This window comes from Candoia aspera, chromosome 11, assembly GCF_035149785.1.
Source record: "Candoia aspera isolate rCanAsp1 chromosome 11, rCanAsp1.hap2, whole genome shotgun sequence".
Lineage (NCBI taxonomy): Eukaryota > Metazoa > Chordata > Lepidosauria > Squamata > Boidae > Candoia > Candoia aspera.
The window spans coordinates 5,785,731-5,808,899 of NC_086163.1; the positions used below are offsets into that span (position 1 = coordinate 5,785,731).

Genomic DNA, 23,169 nt, shown 5'->3' on the forward strand with positions numbered 1-23,169 from the left:
TGCGGTCAGGAGAACAGAATTTCATTTCATTTCATTTCACTCAAATTTAATTACGCTTACATACAATTAACATAACTAGTATCTAGTTTGGTATTTATTTCCCCTTTCTGTTTCACTAAAAGTGACCATGTGGTAAGAGGTGTTCAAGAAGCATATCCCAAGCCTTCAAGAGATGGATCGCAGGCCTCTAGTGTAGACGGTTGACTCAACACAAGACGGTTTCTCGCCGGATATTTCCTGATGATTAATAGAATTATAAGGGGTTGAAATATTGCCAGATCCATAATGTTGCAACCTTGGGGGACATCTGTACTTGGAAGGTCCACAAGAGGCCAGGGGCGAGGGGGGAGCAAAAGATAAAAGCAGTGTTGCATCAGTGCAATGCAAGCTCCGCCCCTTTTGTCCATGCAACATGTACTACTCATGTAGGAGAAGGACACAGGTTGCATGATGCTCCTTCTGCTGTTTTGACCCTTCTGCCCGTATTTAAATGTGGGAAGCATTCTAACACGAATCAATGGCCTCGAAGATCCATTCTTGCTGATGAACCCTACAGAATCTCAGCAACTGATATGAATGATCCTGTCTCGGATCCTTTGGCAGGTTACATATTCTGCTGCCATCTGCTGCAGGAAGGCGGGCTGGATAGATGAAAGCAAGGATTCTGAATCTGAAAAAGCAATCAAGCCTAGGTGCGCACACTTAGAAGTATATCATACTGAGATGATTTGGATCTGATATGATAGATGGTGGCAGGTAGGGAGGTACTTTGATATTTCTGTGATTAAGCTTTTAATTTTGGAATGTGTCAAAATTCTCTCCATTCTCCAGACAGCCCTTCCATTTTCCTCTGGCAAAGTGGGATCAAACCAGCCAGCCATTTTACCATTACGGGTAATTTGCAAAACAAACCTCCTCAGCACTCTGCTATTCAGTGTTCTTTTTCAGCTCAATTGCACCTGAGTAAAAAGAAGGAGAGTGAGTGCAAGAAAGCAGAGTATGCAGCTGGGAAAAAAAAAACAATAACAGTGGCTGTTACTACCTTGCCATGTGACTGTAATGATTGCACTTTTGCTGCTCTGCTAGCAAGTGGGCCACAGACAGCTCACACACCACACCGAGGTAAGATCTGCAGGAGGTCTCTGCTTTGTTTCAGCCAAGAGTCATCCTTGCCTGGGAAGGCACTGATCCAGTAACAGCTAAAAAGAAACAGCAATTAACAAACCTTAAAGGGAGATGAAAACATGAGCCATCGCTTCCCCACAATCCATCAAGGTCCACATTATCAAGCTGAAAACAAAGAAGACGAGAGAACACGCAAGAGCAGGAAAAACAAACAAACAGGATGAGCTGTAGCAGGGACAGACAAGTTGCTCTCTAACAGATAGTTGGGACTACAACTTCCATCAGGCCTAGCCAGGATGATCAGTGACCAGCAGCACCTGCAGCAGGCAAGGTGACAGGTGCCTTGTTCGCCCTGCCTCTTTTATAAGTTCAGCTGCAAAAAGGAAAAAGTGAGGAGATAAAGGAGTGATGTGCCAGAGGTTCAAGAATGTACAGGTAGTCCTCGCTTAGCGACTACAGTTGGGATCGGCAACTCCATTGCTAAGTGACATGGTCACTAAGGGAAACATCACATGACCATGATGGGCTTACAACCTCACTTCCGCTTCCATCATTAAGCAAATCACCCGCAGTCATTGAGTGAGACATCACATGACCATGACTTGCAATTTACTGCCGGCTTCCCTATTGACTCTGTTTGCCAGAAGCTGTGAAGTGCATAAATGGTGATCATGTGACTGCACGACACTGCGACGGTCATAAGTGTGAGGACCAGTTGTAAAGTTACTTTTCCAGCGCCATCGTAACTTTGGATGGTCGCTAAACAGGGCAGTCATTAAGCAAGGACTACCTGTATGGTATGTGGAGCGAGAGGGATCTTTTTAAAAAGAAGGAGGAAAACAAATTTGGGATGTTCAAAATCAATGAAAAATGCACACCTCACTTACAGCAGTCATTGCCATTTGAGGTGATTTTCCTAGAGCATGATGGCACATTGCTTCCTGCTTCCATAAATGACAACCGCGGAGATGATGGAAATGCACATCTCAGTGATAACTCTCAGTTTAAGTAAATTCACTAAGGCAGGAATGATCGGATTGTTGGTGATTCAAGGCAATGTTCTTAACTCCAGCTTTTGGGATTCGTGACCATGGGGCTGTGGTTGCTTATGGGCTTCCCAGTGCCTCCAGTGGAAATAGAATTAGACCCATTCCAATAGAAGAGAATCTCTGGAGCTCTGGGTTGAACTGTGGAGTCCTTGATGCTCTCTGAGCTTGGTTGTTGGATTGCAGACGTTTCATGGCCCAACTAGGGAACATCATCAGTGCAAGGGAGTGTGGGGTTTGCTACCTGTTTATACACCATAGCTTGCCCTGCCAGTATTGGTGGGGGAGTGGTTTCTCCTTGGTGGTTCCTTGATTAAGATATTATTTTCTGCTTGATTGTTTGCCTGGTGTTAATCCCTGCTTATCTGGGTGTTGGCCGCTGGAGGGGATGTGCTCTGGTCTTTTTGTTTCCTTCTTAGCCTTTTTCTTGTCTCTTTTGAAGGCGTGTAAATGTGGTTTACCTCTATGTGTCTGTTGCTGGCTGATTTGTCTGAGTGCCAGGCTTCCCGGAATTCCCTAGCCTTTTTGGATTTAGCTTGGTCTAGGATGCTCACCATTTCCCAGTTGAAAGTATGGCTGAGTCTGTCCATGTGTTGTGAGACCAAGGGTCAAACAGTTTACAACCCAATGTTGTAGATGTTTTAAATTCTAATAGAAGAGAATCTCCGTAGCACAGGGTTGAACTGTGCAGTCCTTGGTGCTCTCTGAGCTTGGCAGTTTGCTTGCAGACGTTTCACGGCCCAACTAGGGAACATCATCAGTGCGAGGGAGTGTGGGGTTTGCTCCTGTTTGTATGTAGCAGCTTGCACTGAAGATGTTGCCTAGTTGAGTCATGAAACGTCTGCAGGCAAAGCACCAAGCTCAGAGAGCACCAAGGACTCCACAATTAGACCCAGGTTCACGCAGCAGCTAAGAACAGATTCTAAAGTTTTCACCACAAATACAGATGAGATTTCATTAGGGCTTCCTCCTAAGATCAAAACTCACTTAGGTTGTAATGCACCGGCCATTAGGTGCATTAGAGAACATGGTTTTGGGAAATGAGCACTTCCCACTGAGTGCGTTTTTGACCTTGTTTAAAGGGGCATCTAGAAGTTGACAAATTTGCACAATGGTGCCTTCCAGATATTGATTCAGCTCCCATCTTTCTTTCTCTCAACATGCACGCACCACCAATGGTTAAAACAAGGGGAGGTTTTGGTTAAGGAAGATTGCAATATGAAATGCATATAAAATGTACAACTCACAGCTGGAAAACAAATTAGTGCAACTTGCATGCCAAAAGCAATGGTGCAAATTTCTTTTTTTTCCCACCATCTCTTTTGGCTTAATTAATGCATGCCTTATTAATCATAGGCTGGAACAATCAGATCAAATTAGTATTTCAAAACCAGAAACCAGTTTCAGTGATCTCTCTGTAGTTTTCTGAAAGGGGACCAGACTCTGTCTCACATCCCTTAAAAGAGATGTTCTTATCCATAAGGACTAGGAACTTGTTTTGCTTATTTAGTTTTGAAAGGAAAAAATGTGCTTCTCAGGATGAAATCCTTCCTTTTTTATATGTCCTAACAACATTCACACAACTGTGAATGTCATTCCCATTCAGTGCCTCAACTGTTTGGTTTTGTAAATTAGTCCCCTAGCAGACAGTATATAAATTCTAAACCAGAAATTCTAGGCCTGCTATTTTCATTACTCTTTCTGGGAAAATGAGCTCACATGAATGAAAAAGGCACTTTTGGCTTTTTTATCTGCTCTGCAGCACCAAAGCACAGAGACACTTCATTATCAGGATTGCAAAGTCCCAGGAACCAAATAATGATGTCACCACATTGTCCCAAGGAAACAATATTTTCCCTTCGCAAAATTCCAAATGCAAATCATGATTGGGGTGGGAAGGCGTCTAGGCCACATGGATATCATGTACCCCTGCAGAATAAGAGCGATGGGCAGCAGAGATCCCAAGGATCTCAGGAAAGCATAATTACTAATAATTAATAGCATTTGTTAAGAAATCAATGCAACGTGACAGATCTGCAAGTAGATCTATACATTATTAAACTGGGATAATCTAAACCAATGTTTCTCAACCTTGGCAGTTTGAAGATGTGTGGACTTCAAATCCCAGAATTCCCTGGTCAGGGAGTTCTGGGAGTTGAAGTCTATACATCTTCAAACTGCCAAGGTTGAGAAACACTGATCTAAACATTCAGCAAAATCAAGAAGAGACTGCCTGACAATAAAAATGAGAGGATTTGAGGTTTGGTTTTGGTTTGATGATTTTTTTTTAAAGGGAGCAAGGGATTTGCTGATGCCTATTTCTTTATGGAATTTTTAAAAAAATCACAACCAAACTCATTGTACTAGATGCTGTCTTGAAACCAGACCTGAACTGGACAGTTCTTCAAACAGAAAACTGTCTTTTCAAAAGAAGAATATTTATTTATTTGTTTATTTTACCTGGCTGAAATGCCCCTTCAATCATCAGTCAACTCTGGTGGTTTATAATCCCACCACACGCAAACAAGATCAAACCAGCCAAACAATAAATAACATTACATAATAAAATATTCTTATGCTGAGGAATCCTAAACCCACATAATCATCTACTCTTACATAGGAGGAATCCCTCTGAAACCATCGGCCTCTCCGTATTGGTAGAAGCCAAAGGTCTCATGAACAGAGATTTAGTTTCAAATATGAAATACTATCTTTTGGACAGCAAGCCAGGACCAGTGAAATCCCAGATCCAGAATTTGTAGGTAGCTTGCATCTATACATGTAAATTCACAGGTTCTGCAAATGTATTTATTTTATTTATTTATTTTCTATCCGCCTTTATTATTTTTATAAATAACTCAAGGCAGTGAACATACCTGATACTCCTTCCTCCTCCTATTTTCCCCACAACAGCAACCCTGTGAGGTGGGTTGGGCTGAGAAAGAGGGACTGGCCCAAGGTCACCCAGCGGGCTTTCTGCAAATGTATGTCCTCTTTTAACTTCCATTTGGGAAACTGACCAAAAGCTAAGTAGGATAATATATTTTTCCAAACCCTGGATTATGGTCATGATCCTTTGTCCCTGAATTTTAGGGACAGTCCATCCCCAAAACAATTACTATAGAAGGCTTTGGGTTTACAGTTACCATCTTGAGACTGACTTTAAGCCACCAATCACATGCCTAAAATCTGGCTTGTTTCTTCTCCACTTTTGTACCCCATTTGGAATAATTCTTCAGCTTGCTGGATGAAAAGTTCTGGAGAACTTTAGAGCTTCCATAACCTTTTATGTCATTTTGGTTGATCCTTATTTCCCACCAATGGTTTTTTTCTTCTGGTGGACCAACATCACTGATTTTTTTTTTCCAAAATGTTCCTTGGTGGGTTTTTTGCTTTTGGGGATTTGGGGTTGGGGGTGTTGTTTTTGTTTTGGGACAGTGATGCATTTTTTGCCATCTTGAATCGTGGTTCCTTCAGTGAAGAAATCTGAACTTTTCAATAGTTTGGATGCCCTGGACATCTGCTAGGATGGTCTTCCATAGAAGAAGTTAAAATTGTCTTGGTTCGGAGGAATCTCAGCAGTAAAGATGATCATTCTGCCAAGGCTTAGCTTTCAGCTTCAAATGATTTCAATAAAAATTGAAGATAGAGTATTAAATGACTGGCAGAGATAAATAACTAATTTGATACAGTTTGACAAAAGACTGAGGATTAAACTGAAGATATTAAAAGATTTAAGGCGTGAGGCAGTTTGGCAGTACCAAAGTTCACATATCTTATCAGACCAGTTCCCAAACCTGGATAACAGGCTGGATCATATTTCCTTAATGCTGGGTTACTTCTGTTAAAGGCAAAAGATTTCCAGATGGTTTACAAAGATACCTTTGGCTTGACCCAAACAGAAATAGGCAGTTTGTAAGAGATCATCCAATAAGCAGTGCATTAAAAATATGGGATAAATAGGGGGGGGGGGAAAGCCCAGATTTATCACCTCTTGCTTTGTTATTTATTTTTATGAAGATGAGAATGCAAAGAAATTTGGTCAGTGAGAAATAATAAATTGTACAGATGGCAAGATTTAATTGTCAATAAGGCAAAGATGAAATCCTTTGAGACTCACTATTCAGAATGCTTAGAACCCCCTGACCGGTCTCAATATCTTCAAACAAGCAGTGCTGTTCTAAAAATAGAAAAAGAAAAAAGAAGGCAGAACATTTAGAGATTTTAATTTGAAAACCTTAGAAAACAAACCTCGGAGCCCTTCTTCAGCCCTATTTATAAGCTGTTGGTTGAAATATGACTCAGAAACCAAACCAGATAAATGCTGTATGATTAAATGGATGCAGAATTTAGACAGAACAATTGATATGCAACAATGGGAATGTCAAATATTAAATTTGCAGTGGATATCACACTTAGAGAAAAATGATATGGCTGACCAACAGTGTATCACTCCAGTTGCTGATCCCAAGCAACTCTTGGTTTACTGAGGAGCTGAAGGACATTAAATGAATGAAAGGGTGCCTGGAGCAACATGGTGCAAAACCAAAAGTGGGTACAATGCCCAAGCATTGGCCCAAGTTCACATTTGAGTCAAGGCAGTGGCAATAAGAGAACTGGAGTCAACTCTTATCTGCACTTGTTGCACCCAAGGATTCCCACCTGGAAGTTTTGTATAGAGGACCTGGACCCTTTAGGAATGGATAGACGAGATGCCTAGAGGCCACCTGGGTGAATTGATGGGGTTCCTTGCAGATGAAGTCTCCTGTTTCTGCTTTGATCTTGATGCCAGCTAGACAGAGCCCAATGTGGTAACCGAGGTAGCATCTTAGGAGTTGAAAAAGGACTCTTCTAGACTTGTGGAGCCTGAAGAAGTGTACAGCATCCCTTTGGACTACCCATCATGGTTGAGGGTGGGGATTCTGCTCCTAGCTAGATAGAGTTCCAGTTGATAGTTGGGGGGCTGAGAACTTGAGCCCTTGGTTGCTCCAATGTGGAGTATTACAGGCCTTGGTACTTTCTTCTCTATTATTTAGCATCTATATGAAGCCACTGAGGGAAGTCATATGTCACTTTATGGTAAGGTATCATCAGTACCTGATGTCATTCAGTTATAGACTGGCACACTACAGCCAGATGTGCTGTAGAAGTCCTGAATTGGTACTTGGAGGCTGTTAGAATGGAAAGGGGAGAAACAACCTCAGATCAAACCCTACCATAATGGAGTTGCTGCTCATTTGTAAATGTCTAGGGGATTTGGCAACATTAGTCTCAATAGTCATTCTTGACGAGTTGGGCCATGGCTTAGATGTCCTTCTGGACTCATGGCTCCTGCTTGAGTACGTGGAGACTGTGGTCAGGAGGCCTTGAGCCCAACTTCAGCCGGTGTGCCAGTTATGGCTGTCCCTGAATCAGGACACCCTGTGATGGTAACTGATGCCCTGATCACCACTGGCTTCAGCTACTCCAAGGCACTCTATGTGGGGCTGTCTCTGAAGACAACTCAGAAGCTGCTGCTGGTACAGAATCCAGTAGCCAGATTGTGAGTGGGCCAACCCCACTAAATTAGATTGAAATCAATTTTGAGGTTGCCGCAGGCCCAGTTCAAAGGGTTGATTATCACCTGCAAAACCCTATGCAGTAGAACACTGGGATGTATCAGGAACCACCCCACCAAGTGTGTCTTCACCCATCTATCCAAATGTCTAGGGAGGGCCTCCTGAGGGCCTCCTGAGGGGCCCCCCTTCCTGAGACCTACTGAGGAGTGGGTCAGGAGGCAGGCCTTCTCAACAGCAGCTCCTGCACTTTGAAACACACTTCTCCTGGAGGCACATCCATCCCGCATCCTCCTGGCCTTTTGCAAAGCATTCATGACCCGGCTTGACGTGTTTTGCTTTCTGTTTCGTCTTGGGAGGGAGGATGCCCCCTTGTGTATTATTTCTTTATTATATAAATGCATACTCGGCCTTTCCACGTGAAGAGCAAGGGCTGTCTGGCAGTAGCACCATCCCCTTTCTGTTGACTTGCGGCTTGATGAGGGATCTGCCTCCCCTCCCCAACCCTTGCCAACTTCACAGCTTTAAAAACCTCTCATCTGTATGCAGTCCCAAACATCTTCAAGGGCCTCTTATTGTTGGTATTTCCAGCATTTAGAGAAGCTTAAGCAGGTCCAGCTTTGCAAGGCAGCCATATCCTCTTTCCCTTTAGCGAGCTAGAATAACCAATGAAGCTGTCTGGCCAGTCTTTCCTCTCTCTAGCAGAGAAGCCCATTCAAATCTTTTATTCTGCAGAAAATTGCTAATGAGTGCAAGTCTCCTGTAAAGGGTGGGGGGGGTGTCATTTTTAGGGAGATGGTTGCCAGGGGTGCTTTGTCTTCCCAGCAAAGGAAGGTGGGAATTGCAAAAAGAAAAGGCAAAGAGAGAAAAGAGGGAAAGGGAGAAAATGGGAGAACCCTTTCTGACATAATATGCAGCCTGAAATTATGGGAGAGAGCAAAAATGAGTAAAGAGAAAAATGAAGAGAGGAAGACAAGGGTGGATGTGGCATAAGAGAAAGCCTGTTCCGCTAAAATCTGGGCACGTTCCAATTTTTTCTTTCTTAGAAGTATTTCTACGTTGCTGTTCGGCTTGCTCTTAAAATGAGATACTTTGTTTAAAAGTGCAGTATTTAAAAGCAAACCCGAGGCCGACGTCCCTCTGGCTCATGCTGCATTTCTTGGAGGTGTGGGTGTCTTGTGCACCCCCTGACTTAGCAGGTTCGTGCAGAGGAATGTCCTTCATTCAGAACTGGTCACGGGTCTCTCAAGTGCATTTGGACTGCCCCGTTTTGCAGTAGCTGAAGTTTCCAGCATTTGCCAAGGGTGACCAAATCACGGTACTCTAAATAGGAAATGGTGGAGGTTCTGGAGCACTACAGCTAGATCTGTCTTCCCCAGGAAGGACAGTCATGGACTTAACAGCCCTCTGATCATCCAAGAACAACGGAGATCTGGGCCCCAAGGATTGTCTCCTCTACTTCTTCTGAACAAGCGAGGTTACCCCTTGGAGATCAGGAAGGATCTCCAAGGGGTGACCTCGCTTGTTCAGAAGAAGTAGAGGAGACAATCCTTGGGGCCCAGATCTGGCTCACCTAAAGCAACCAAATTACTTTGAAGATACAACATTATTTTATTAGTATGCAATCAATAAACAGCATACACTGGGCTCCCAAGGCAGCTGAGCAACCCTGATCAAAAGCAGAACCAGTGTTTAAATCCCTTTGGCCTGCTACAGGGCAAAGACAAGACAAAGGAAAAAGCCAGACACCATGGCAATTCCAGCATGATGTTGGCATGCTTTTGATAAACCCATCCAGGTGACCTTCTTATTATTTATCCCTTCCAACTAGGTCAGCATGCTAGCTATACTATCTCTGAGATACGGTTGGTGAATAGAAATAAGTTGGCTTACTGGGTCACAGATTCCTGACTTCTCCCTGTTGCCGCTCAGGGTCACTTCAGCTTGATGTGAATTTTTTTCTTACAAGGACATTTTAAGCAGCTCATGCCCCCCGTTCTGGGCATCTCATAGGTTTGGTAGTGAATGCAGCTGACATGCATGGGGGGGAGGGGGATACCTTTTACCACCACACAGTAGAGATGGTTTGGGAAAACATGGGTCAACTTGCACTGCTGTGGTATCTGATTACCTTGCAGTCCCCTGCTGAAAGATTTTTAAAAGGAGTTACAGAATTTCAGATCTCCGAATGTTTCAAAATTACAATTTCAGAATTCCATTGCTTTTGTGTTGACATTGGGATAAGGTACGTTGTGATGTTGAGCACCATATGTTCATGCAGTGTAACACAGCTAGCTGACAGCTCTGCCTGGTCAAGCAGTGAGTGTCATCCAGGCCATCTGTCAGGCTCAGCCCAAGAACAACAAAGAGTCCGTCCATTCAAACTCCAGTTCTTTATTTGCTCACACCATATAGAAAGAGTCTTGCCAGACTCAAGCTGCTTTGCCTAAACAGGAGGAAATAATGTGGGAAGGCTGTAGGGCAGGGCTACCCTGAACCTCTTCATTTTCTCACCATTGCCCCCCAGACTGTGCCTCCTCCACCTCCTTGGAATGTGCTCTTTCCTTCCTGAGAACCAGCGGCACCGCCGAAATTCACCACACCATCAGATTGCAAGGATAGTCATATATTCAGGCAGGAAGACCATCCTGCACAGAAGTGATCTCTGGCAGACACCACCTGTAATTTCACTGAAGGTTTTCTGCTTTAAAAAGCGCTATTTTGTCCCATGGCCATCATACATGGTAAAATGACCCTTTGGTGCACAGCCGTCCGACCTTTTGAAGAACGATTGCACCGTATATGTGCTAATCTAGCTGGGGATAAGTGCCAGCAAAGTAACGTCTTCCACTAGCAGTTCGTGGATAGGCCTCCTGATTTCCCAGCGATTGCCATTTTGATTCAACTATTGGGCTGCCTAAATCAGTATCCCAGGTGTCCTTTAAACTTATAGGTGAAAGGTCCCCTGGGCAAGCACCGAGTCATGTCTGACCCTTTGGGGGGACGCTGCTTTCACAACATTTTCTTGGCAGACTATAGAGCGGGGTGGTTTGCCGTTGCCTTCCCCTGTCGTCCCCTTCCCCAGCAAGCTGGGTGCTCATTTTACTGACCTCAGAAGGATGGAAGGCTGAGTCGACCTGGGTCAGCTACCCGAGAATCCAACTTCCGCTGGGATCAAACTCAGGTCATGGGGAGAGTTTTGGTTGCAATACTGCCTCCTACCACTCTGCGCCACACAAGGCTTCAAACTGATTTAAACCGATAGGAGGATCCCCTATCTCAATTTGCTATAATAGCATGTAAATTCTTGCATTATTCCTTTTGGTTGTGCCTATCAATTCAATATTAAGTTCTCAAATGTAATACGTCAGTGAATTTCAGAGTTTCTGACTTCCTCCTTACCAAGAACAGTATTGAGCTGGTGGCAGAACAACCAAGTCCAAGTACTCTGTACTTGGTTTCATCTCATCGTTACTGTATTATGCAGTCCAGTATTGCTATAAAAGTCATTTATCCTATCAGAGGTGTGATTTGCCCATCACTTTAATATTTTTAATTAGAATTTTTCAATACAATAAAAGTATTTAAAGAATAAGAAAAGAAGAATATAGAAAAAGAAAGAAAGAAAGAAAAAAGAAAGAAAACATAGAATTATGACTTCTGCCCTTTTTTCTATTGAGTAATTGGATCCCCCCATGAGGGGGAGATGGGCGGTGAATAAATTTATAAATAAATAAATAAATAAATTGCCATCTTATTCTTTCCACTTGCTCTTTCACCCTTTTAAATCCCTGAATTCATCAATCGTCTTTTCTTCTTTCAACAAAAAGTCCATATAAGGCTTCCAGTCTTTTAAAAAAGTCTTTATCATTTTTTCTCTGACCAAACTTGTTAGCTTTGCCATTTCCACAAGCTCTGTCAATTTTATAATCCAATCTTCTACTGTGGGTATTTCATTATTCTTCCATCTTTGTGCATACAATAATCTTGCTGCAGTTACCATATACAATATTATTTTCCCATATTTATTTTCCAATTCAGTGTCCATAAAACCCAACAGAAATAATTCTGGTTTCATCTTAATATTAACTGAATTTTGAATTTTGAGCTCGTGCCAGAACAGCCAAGTACAAGCACCCTATCCTCTGTTTCATCTTGTCGTTATTATGCAGCCCAGTATTGCTACAAAAATCATTTATCCTATCAAAAGTGTGATTTGTCAATCATTTTAGTTGAGTTAATCCATATTGCTTCTCCATCTCCAAAATGATGGCAGGGAGATGCCATCTATCAATACTGGATATTTTTTCCCCCCAAATCTGAAACATTGTCTTAGTAAAGACATTGTTGATTTTATTCATTTTTGAAGAGTTTTTAAAATGAACTGGGATTTTTAAGAAATCCCAGAATTTAATGGACTGTATAGATGTTTGGGAAATTATGAGGCATTCAGTAAATGGATTTACTTTTTATTCAAGTTGACATCAATCTCACCTGAGAATAGATAATATTTGGAGTCCAAAAAAGATTTGGACTTCAATAGAGAAATATCACAAAGCTATCCCATATCTATCCCCTGTACAGAAAGTCCCATTGATTTCTGAGGACTTGTTCTAAGGTAGAATACTTGAGTTTGCAGCCTTCAATAAGGTGTCTTTCAAATAAGAGAATATGGAATAGTTATGTTGGCAAGGAATCAGAAAAAAGATCAATTATTGCATTATTTTCATACATGCTAGCCTGTTGCACTAGTGTCCTGGGGGGTGTTAAAAAGTCTGTGGCTATGTGATTGAAGCCACACCCTTGGCATGTCACATGTATGATGCCCATAAAGGGGGTGGAGGGCTTTGATTAACTCATGGCTGCCACCCTGGTTTTGTCAACACTTTTGCCCTGATGCAAGTCCATTCAAGAAAGGCTTGGCCCCAAATTGCAATATTGAACTGCTTGTTCAATGCGGACCTTGTACTTGATTTTGGCTGATGATGTCCATTTCTCAGAAATGAATAATGTTGCAAAAGAATAAACATAGAAAAGCTAGGACAGCTTTAATAGAACCAAGGAATGGCTGGCCTTTGACCCACCTAGTATTTGAATCCAGTTGGGTCATCAAGACGAGGGGATCAGATGGATAAGTAGATTTCATGTTGAGATGCATTCAGTTTGACCATTCAAATACTTGTTCAGCGCATAAGAGCTGGTTATACAATGCTTTCTCGGCAGCCTTTCCCAAAGCTGGGGAATTTTTAAAAGTCAAGGTACTTCTCCAAAATCTTCTATCGGTTGAGTTCAATCCAGGAGCTTGACAATCATTGCAGGCTGTTTAACTTCAGAATAGGCGCTGTGGGGCTTTTATGGAGGAATCTTTTATTACTTTTTTCTTTGTTTAAAGTATATCCCATCATGATCTCAGGTCTCTCAGCAGTTCACAAGATATCCAAAATAAATAAAATATCCATGGTATGATTAAAAGAAAACGCAAACCATATAATTAACAATATCTAACAGAAGAATAAAAAGTAAAAGATGTTGCAGTAAGTAAACATAGTGGAATGTTCTCCAGAAAAACAGAGTTTTTAACCCCCTTCTGAAGACTATCAGGGCTACCTTGATCTCTATTTGGGGGGCAGGAGGGAGGCATTCTACAGTACTAGTTATCTCTCTGCACTTGCTGGCATCAAATTGGAAGAAAATGTCCCTAAAGTCATCCCATTCTCTTCAAGCATTGTGGTTAAATTAATAGAGGCAAGTTGACATACTGAGAACACAACTCCTTCCATAGGAACAATTTTCTGGGTTCACACAACATGCTGAGCCCAATCCAACCAAACCATTATGGCTAAGTGCAAGACTTGAACCTGATTCATGAGTATAACCAGCTCTATATCGCTAATTCAGACTGCCAGTGACTTTCTAAACTGTCAAAAAGGATTTTTGCTAGCCCATCTTGCAGATGCTGAAAATTGAATTAGGTATTTGTTGTTGGCAAAGCATGCCCAGCCTTAGAGTTTACTTGTCTTCTGCTAAAGGAGAGCTGTGCTGAAAATACAAACATGTTCTGGCTTTCTGGAGGCTTTTTTGAAGCCTTAGGGGCAAAATAATCCCCTTTCAAAAGTTTATGGGCTGGTAGGAGAGATTTATTTGGATTTTTCAGGAAGAGATTGCTGTTTAAATTAATGTTATGGGGAAGCCATAGATTTTAGTCTTTTTTTCCCCTGGCTTTTTTTTTTTAATTTAAAAAAAGTCCCATGCCATTCACAAGGATGCAGGGCTGTCTCTGCAGCTTCCCATCAACAACCCTTCTTGTACTGCTTGAGGAGAATAATACTGAATTCCTCCTTGGGCATTCCAAGAAGCGCCCACATATCTGAAGCAACAAAACTGTACATTTTTTAAAATTTTAATTTAATATCTTTATTTTTAACAAAACAATCTTTAATCTTACAAAAAAGAAAAGAAACATAAAAAAATAAAACTACAGACTAAGAAGGAAAAAATATTACATTTTATACTTGTCAGTAGACACTGGTTTGCCAATGAATTCACTACTATAACGTAAATAATATGAGATATTATTGTAAGATATCACAGACTCTCTGCCTCAGCATTCCTGCACGTGGTTGATTGTGGAGACTGAGAAAACAAGTCTCTGCCCCATTCAGCTTTCAGTTTAAGAAAGACACATTGGGGTGGTTCATGAAGGTGCTCTCTTTTGGAAGCCAAGGACCTAAAACATAAATAATAATTCTTCATAAGTTGCTTGATTTTGGTATTTAAATGTGTTTTGTTCTGTTTTCCTTCAGCATTGCTAGCGATAAAAATCAGATTTTATCCCGATCCCCTCCCTTACTATTTTTGTTTTCCAGCTATCTAGACAGCTTAGATCGAATTGGAGCTGCTGATTACCAGCCCACAGAGCAAGACATCCTTCGAACCAGGGTCAAAACAACCGGCATTGTAGAAACCCATTTCACGTTCAAAAACCTCCATTTCAGGTGAGAAGGATGCAGGCAGGATGAAAGAATCACCCTGACTGGGCAGATAATAAGCTGGTGTTCTCTAGTCCTTTTCATTTAACAGTGGGCAGGCTCGGAAACTGTTTTGTTTGCAGTCCCAGAAAACGGCTCCCATGGTAAGTGGAGCTTGCCACAGGCTGGTTCAGTTGCTCATCACCACCACTCATTTAAACCCAGAGAATGTCCTCCCCTCGTCTCCTCTCTCCTTCCCGTCTTCTCTCTCTTCCTTCCCTTCCCTTCCTCCCTTCCCTTCTCTTCCCTTCCCCCCTTCCCTTCTTCCCTTCTTCCCTCTCTTCTTTCCCTTCCCTTCCCTTCCCTTCCCTTCCCCCTTCCCTTCACTTTTCTTCCCTTCACCCCTTCCCCCTTCCCTTCTTCCCTCTCTTCTTTCCCTTCCCTTCCCTTCACCCCCTCCCCTCCCCTCCCCTCCCCATGCTCCAATGAAGCATCCTTCTGATGAATCCAAAGCTTTGCCCAACCCTGGAAATTATCTACACAACTCCACAAAAAGTCATTCCCAAACTTCATATTGGAGGTGAAATAAAACCTGGAGTGGATGGAGTCATGGTGCAAAGAGGATAGAACCAGAGGATTTAAAACAAACAATCAAACAAACAAACACATATTTCTATTTTAAAGGCGCTCTCTGCCTTTTTCTGTGCATTTCCTGAAATCTTCCATTTTCAGCAATTCTGGGTAGAGGCTGCTACTGTACTTTAACTGCATTCATTCATTCATTCAATCAATCAATCAATCAATCAATCAATCAATTTATATAGCAACCGATCTCAACTGCATGATTCTGGGCAGCTTACAACAATTGAAGAAAATGCGAAGAAAACTACAATCAAACAAATAAAAATATATAAAAACAATACAAATTAAATTAACAAAATCCACGTGTGGGTCTAAAAACAATCCCCACTCAACAGAACTCCTGTATGGACTCCATTGCACAACCAGTTCCCAACACCTGGTGGCACAAATTAGCAATGATAGTCAGGAGTCTCTAATTTAGATTCACGCCACTGTCCTGGAAGAAGGCAATGAAGTTGGCTTCTTTGTCTCTTCTCCATCACTTTGAAATGCCATAGCTAGAGCCAGGGAACTCCAGGACTATAGGATAGACTGGGAAGTTCAAAAAAAAAATCATGGAACAAGTCAGTAGCAACCACTTGTACTTTGTTGCTAAGAAAATCTTGTGGATGTATCCATAAATTCACCAAGAGTTAAGCTAGGCTAGAAAGAAATTTCACTTTTACCTTCCATTACAGATGTCACCTTAAGTGCCCCATTCTCACCCAAACCAAAGCACGTTTTCTCCAGGAATAATCAACACACACTAGCTTGATACTTGAGAACCAGGGTGCTGAGATGGGTGCTCTTGATTGTTCTTTACTTTGGTTCTTCAATTTCTCTTTAACCCAGAAGGATTTCATTAGGCCATGCCATTGGATAAACACTGACTGGAGACCTCAGCTTCCATCTCCGTCTCAGACAGCATCTGGGTCAAACCAAATGTGGTCTTTTAATTCATTTCTTGTGCCAATAACCATTTCCAAGGTAATTTTCAGCACAAAGTTAATCTGACTTCATTGCACAGATTTCTGAACTGGACTAACTAGAAATAGGGGTGGCAAGGAGGAATCCCAGGATGAACTTTAAAAATGGCACTGTCTACTTTGATCCTAACCAAGAAGGCAAAATGGCTGTCTGCTGAGACACTAGAAGTAGCCCAAGAAAGAAGGAAAGCAAAAGGCAACAGTGATAGGGGGAGTTATGCCCAATTAAATGCAAAATTCCAGAGGTTAGCCAGAAGAGATAAGGAATTATTTTTAAACAAGCAATGCACAGAAGTGGAAGAAGACAATAGAATAGGAAGGACAAGAGACCTCTTCCAGAAAATTAGCAACATCGGAGGTAAATTCCAGGCAAAAATGGGTATGATCAAAAACAAAGATGGCAAGGACCTAACAGAAGAAGAAGAGATCAAGAAAAGGTGGCAAGAATATACAAAAGACCTGTATAGGAAGGATAACAATATCAGGGATAGCTTTGACAGTGTGGTCAGTGAGCTAGAGCCAGACATCCTGAAGAGTGAGGTTGAATGGGCCTTAAGAAGCATTGCTAATAACAAGGCAGCAGGAGATGACGGCATCCCAGCTAAACTGTTCAAAATCTTGCAAGATGCTGCTGTCAAGGTAATGCATGCTATATGCCAGCAAATTTGGAAAACACAAGAATGGCCATCAGATTGGAAAAAATCAACTTATATCCCCATACCAAAAAAGGGAAACACTAAAGAATGTTCAAACTATCAAACAGTGGCACTCATTTCACATGCCAGTAAGGTAATGCTCAAGATCCTGCAAGGTAGACTTCAGCAATTCATGGAGCGAGAATTGCCAGATGTGCAAGCTGGGTTTAGAAAAGGCTGAGGAACTAGGGACCGAATTGCCAATATCCGCTGGGTAATGGAAAAAGCCAGGGAGTTTCAGAAAAACATCTATGTCTGTTTTATTGACTATTCTAAAGCCTTTGACTGTGTGGACCATAACAAATTGTGGCAAGTTCTTAGTGGTATGGGGATACCAAGTCATCTTGTCTGCCTCCTGAAGAATCTGTATAACGACCAAGTAGCAACAGTAAGAACAGACCACAGAACAATGGACTGGTTTAAGATAGGGAAAGGAGTACGGCAGGGCTGTATCCTCTCACCCTACCTATTCAACTTGTACGCAGAAAACATCATGCAACATGCTGGGCTTGAGGAATCCAAGGCTGGAGTTAAAATCGCTGGAAGAAACATTAACAATCTCAGATATGCAGATGATACCACTTTGATGGCTGAAAGCGAAGAGGAACTGAGGAGCCTTATGATGAAGTTGAAAGAAGAAAGTGCAAAAGCTGGCTTGCAGCTAAACCTCAAAAAAACCAAGATTATGGCAACCAGCTTGATTGATAAATGGCAAATAGAGGGAGAAAATGTAGAAGCAGTGAAAGACTTTGTGTTTCTAGGTGCGAAGATTACTGCAGATGCTGACTGCAGTCAGGAAATCAGAGGACACTTAATCCTTGGGAGAAGAGCAATGACAAATCTCGATAAAATAGTTAAGAGCAGAGACATCACACTGATAACAAAGGTCCACATAGTTAAAGCAATGGTGTTCCCCGTAGTAACATATGGCTGCGGGAGCTGGACCATAAGGAAGGCTGAGAGAAGGAAGATCGATGCTTTTGAACTGTGGTGTTGGAGGAAAATTCTGAGAGTGCCTTGGACTGCCAGAAGATCCAACCAGTCCATCCTCCAGGAAATAAAGCCAGACTGCTCACTTGAGGGAATGATATTAAAGGCAAAACTGAAATACTTTGGCCACACAATGAGAAGACAGGACACCCTGGAGAAGATGCTGATGCTAGGGAGAGTGGAGGGCAAAAGGAAGAGGGGCCGACCAAGGGCAGGATGGATAGATGATATTCTAGAGGTGATGGACTCGTCCCTGGGGGAGCTGGGGGTGTTGACGACCGACAGGAAGCTCTGGCGTGGGCTGGTCCATGAAGTCACAGAGAGTCAGAAGCGACTGAACGAATAAACAACAACAAACTTTGATCCTAATATATGTCATCGGGGTTTCACCCCACAGTGTTTCCCTTTGTATTCCATGCTTAATTTTCCATTATTCATTTCTATGAAAGATAAAACTAGGATTCAGGAAATTTCTTTAGGTTTACTATTGTTTTGTAGCCTGATATACTATGGTGATTTATGGATGAGTCCTTGCAGTTTTGGAGGAACATTTTCAGAAATCATTTGCCAGTAACATCCTCTGAGATGTTTCGGGACTTCTCAATCTACAGCTGAGGAAGTTTCCCAGCTGGCTTTGGGTCAGTTCTCCTCCGTCCTCGTCCAGCAGCTTGAACCACTACACCAAGCTCTCTCTCTGCCTGATACCATGTTGCAAAAAACATTGAAATCCTCCTCTTGTTTGAACAACTATTCCCTATATGTTTTGTGAACATGTCTCAAGAAATGCAAGTCCCAAATGGCCATAGCCTACGGAGTTACCCCTTTGGACCTAAAGTAGAGCTGTGTAACTTGAAATCCAAATACAATCATGAAGTCTTTGGTTTGCCCCCCTCCCAAAATGGCCTTTCCATTTTTAATGTGGCAACAACAACAATTTATTAAACTTTTATGCTGCCTGACTCCCAACAAATCTGGGTGGCCTGCAATAATCAAAACAAAGAAATTACGATAAAACCAATAAAAGGAAAAAAAAAGATAAAAGATGGCAAGAACAACAGAAGGGGAAATGACTTAAATGGGGCATAAGCATATTAATTCTGTGAACGTTAGTTTTGCTCTGTGTTTTATTCATATCTTGTCCTTCCTGCCTCCTTTTCGGAGTGCTGTGCTTGACCGGTCATTCAGTGTGGCCTTCGCCTGAAGACATTTATCCTCTTCTGTGCTAGGCAATCATGATGAAGAGTTTTCATTGTTTCTCCTTAAGGCTGTTTGATGTTGGGGGTCAGAGATCGGAGCGCAAGAAGTGGATCCACTGTTTTGAGGATGTCACAGCAATCATTTTCTGCGTCGCACTGAGTGGGTATGACCAGGTACTTCATGAAGACGAAACCACGGTGAGTATTTTCCTGGCTAAAAGAATCCCTGAGATGCCACGGCTTTTCTATTGTTTGTATTTTGTCCATAGCCACCACGCAATCAGGGTTCCTTTCTTAAGCCCAAAGGATCTAACGATACGCTTTATTGCTCACAAGTCTTCCTTTGACGCAATGGATTTAAGCCTCTCCATCCAGCAGAGGATGGTCTTAGTCCCAGGTAACCACTTCTTGCACACCCTAATTGGTCAAGGATTTGTCTACACATCTCTCCTTTCTCATTGGTTGTATCTGACCAGGTGTCCCTGATGAACAACAGTCGTTTAAAAAGAAAAAAAACCCTAAAGATTTTATTTTTTGATTCCTACTCTGCTAGGAATGGGAGGGAGGGGAGGAGAGAAGGACCTGAAAGGTAGGCTGCTGTCCAAGGTGCTGACAGAAAGGAAATCGAGGAACAGGGCAGGTAGAAAAGAAAATATTTGCAACAAACTGAATATGAACGGATGCCATTGTTGAAGAGAAAGGTTGTGTCAGTGTCATCAAATTGCTTTCTTCTCCATTGTGAGCATACATGAAAAGTCAAGACCAGGTTTCTAAACTCTAGCGCTAATGAAAAGTGTGAAAGTGGACCTATGTTGAGGAGATGGTTCAAGCATAGTAGACAATAATGTCCCAGTCATTTATTAACTAACATTTCTATGGGTCTCTACTCCCAATGGCTCAGAATGGTTTATATATTTTTTAAAAAACAGTATTAAAAACAACACAGAGATGCACAATGGCATGCATTATAATGGCATGAACATGTGGAGATACCAACATCTAACATCCCCAGATGCTCTCTCCCACAGCCATATTTGTAATTCTTTACAGAAACTCATCTTGATCTTGCCACCAATTATGTGGATAAATTCCTGCATAGTTTTCATAGGCCTGGAAAAGGGTGGGGTGGGATTGAAAGAGACAGAATGGTCAGACAAAAAGATTAGTTCTTTCATCAAATGTCAGCTTTGCGTAAAAGGCTGGGCCTCAGCCCAGGATGCCCATCCACACCCCAAAGGAAGCAAAAACAGCTTATACAATAACTAAGAGATGTTCCTATTGGGGCTTCCAAAAGAGGGTCTCCTCAGTCACTCTTGATTCAAACACTAACAGTAACAACACTAACATGTTCCAGCGCTAACACTGGAATTTCGCAGGGGTGGGTGGGGGAGTGGGAGTGCAAGACAGGAATGGTAGAGGAGACATATAAGTGCAAGGAAGCCTTTGCCATTCATACTACACCTGAGATTTCAGATCTGACATGGCAATCTGTTCACCAAAATAAAAGGAGTTTGAACTTCCATTCATCCCAAGTTGTAGAGAGAGTGCTTCTGAGCAGAAGGCTGTGGTTAATAACAAGAAAAAGATGTTGAACAATGATTCCCTCTTTCCCCCCTTAATGGATTTGGGCAGGGGGAGAGAACAACAGAAAAGTGGGTTACAAATGAAGGATGTCATCAACTGAACCCCTCAATATTTTATTTATTTGATTTATAAAATATTTAACCCCTGTGAAATGCAGCATTTGGAACAAGGCGGTTGGGCCATCAAAGCTTTGTCTGGAAACACCCAGATTTAGCAGAAAGAGAAGGCAGTTTCTTTGTAACAGCTGGTTCTCTTGCAGGAGTTGCAAGACTGACTAAAATTATTCCGGTCTGAATGGAGGGGATCAAGTTATGGATTATGTTGATTCTATAAATAAATGTACAGAGGATTGTAAAGAATTTTTGAAATGGTGAAAGTCTAGCCTTTCTGATTCTTCCTTTCTTCCTTTTTTATCATTTCAGGCTGGAAAAGTGGTAGAATTTGGGGTGGGGGAGAGTGAGGCTAGAAAATTCTTATTTGCTAAGCTCTTATGAATCCATTGCCTCTTCCTTCTCAGTCCCAATTCCTAAGCGTGTACTTGGCTGTGAATTTCCAAATCATTGCTTGTTTTACATTTTCACTTTTCTCCTGAATAAGGGTCTCGTTTTGGGCTGGCAAATTACCAATGTATTTAACCACCCATTCAAGGAATGTGCACATTGGCAAGTCCAACATTTTCCATGGGGGGTATCTCCCAGAAGTATTGGGACTACAACTTTTCAGCCCAGTGGTTCTTCTTTCATATACATAAGAATTTTGTTATCTTGATGTGAAATTTCACAAGTTTAAAATGATAAAAAGCGGACGGAAACTTGAAAACAAACAACAAACGAACAGAACAGAACAGAGAGAGAAAAGTTATTAATTTTTGTGATTTTTCTCCCAGGCTTCAACCTGTGCATCCTTGTATCATAAATCTCTGCCATGTGACTGTAGGCTTTGTGGGTTTGATACTGCAAGTAGAAACAAATACTTACCCAACGAGTGAATCTTGGGTGTTCCTTGAGGTGGATGGGTTTTAAATGTCAACAGCCCACTTTGCTTCTAACTGAAGTGGTTTCAAGGTTTGGCTGCCTGTTTCTAAGCTGTGGGAGAACCGAACAGGGCACACCAGGCTTGGTCAATGGTCTAAAAGGATGAATAATTTAGTCTTTGGATCTTAGAATTAAATGGATTAGATCAAGAGGCAAGTGACCGGCCTTACAGATGCTTGCAGCAAAGGAAAAATCACTTGGTGCTCAGCTGGGGAAAAGATTAAGTTGCACTTCTGTGAACTTGTGTTGCACTACTGCATTATCCCAGGTGCTTGTACAACCTTCTGCAGAACATCTTGACTCCATATTGTTACTTATTTTTTCCCTTTCAATTACTAAAGGGTAGAGTCCATAGAAGAAGCTTAACTTAGTTATTGAATTAACTTTCTTTCTGCATGTGCACAATGCATTGAACCAGCTAACTCAACCTAGGTGGATCATGGCTGATCCACTTCATGAAGTGTTTGAAAGGTAACTGTATTTGAACCATCACTGGAGTGAGAGCTCCTTTTATAGAGCTCCACAGCTTTATAACTGCAACCCCCAGAGATCCATCTAGCTTCCATCCTGATGATGTTTAAAAAGTCATGGAAAACATAGCTATGCTCCCAGGCCTTGGGGCAGAGTGGTGGTTGAGCCCCTGTCAAATGTTTTATTATTTAGAGTCTTTCTGGGCACTTATCATATGATTTTTTTTAATTGTTCCTACTTTTTGAAGTGAGTTGCCAAAGGTCTAGAATGAATGAATGAATGAATGAATGAATGAATGAATGAATGAATGAATGAATGAATATAAACTCAGTAAGCTGAGCCTCCAAAAAAATTAACCAAGCTGAAAAATAACCAAGCATAATGTATTGTGCAGATAAAGCTGCGGTGTTTTTAACTGGCCTGGTTAGCATGTTGACTGAACTGTCTCTACACTATAATATTTTAGTGAAACGGTCATCTGGGAAGAATGATGTCCGCGCAATAGTTAGGGAATTGGTGTCTCCAATGCAAGAGTGGAATAAAAGATTCACAGAAGAGCTACATATTTCTTCTTCAGAGGAAATATGTAGCTCTGCTTCATTTCACTTCTGAAAAGGCGATTAAGGTGTATCTTTTACAGTAAACTTCCTTGGGTACCACTCTGAAGTTTGCATGAGATCCAAAAAGGCTGACTAAACTTCCATTTGTTAGTTAAAAAATAATCTTGTTGCGCTTGGGGCGGGGTGCTGATGAACAATTGCTTGCAATTGTTTTACTGCTAGCTTTGTAATTTAAGAAGATAGAGTATAATGATATCAAGGCATGAGGGCATGTCTTGTTTTTGATGATGTTGAGTTTTCTGAAACTTTTGCCCACTTCAAAATATTAGCCTCCCTGG

At 41.8% G+C, this 23,169-nt stretch overlaps 1 protein-coding gene across 2 annotated transcripts in view; it reads left to right on the plus strand.

Annotated features, from left to right (window-relative positions):
• Positions 1-23,169, plus strand: part of GNAO1 (G protein subunit alpha o1) — a 199,594-nt gene that overhangs the window by 139,507 nt on the left and 36,918 nt on the right. For both annotated transcript variants that reach the window (XM_063313157.1, XM_063313156.1), the window contains exons 5-6: positions 14,593-14,721; positions 19,251-19,380. In XM_063313157.1, coding sequence (XP_063169227.1) covers positions 14,593-14,721; positions 19,251-19,380 — 259 coding nt within the window. The remainder of the gene's footprint in view (positions 1-14,592; positions 14,722-19,250; positions 19,381-23,169) is intronic.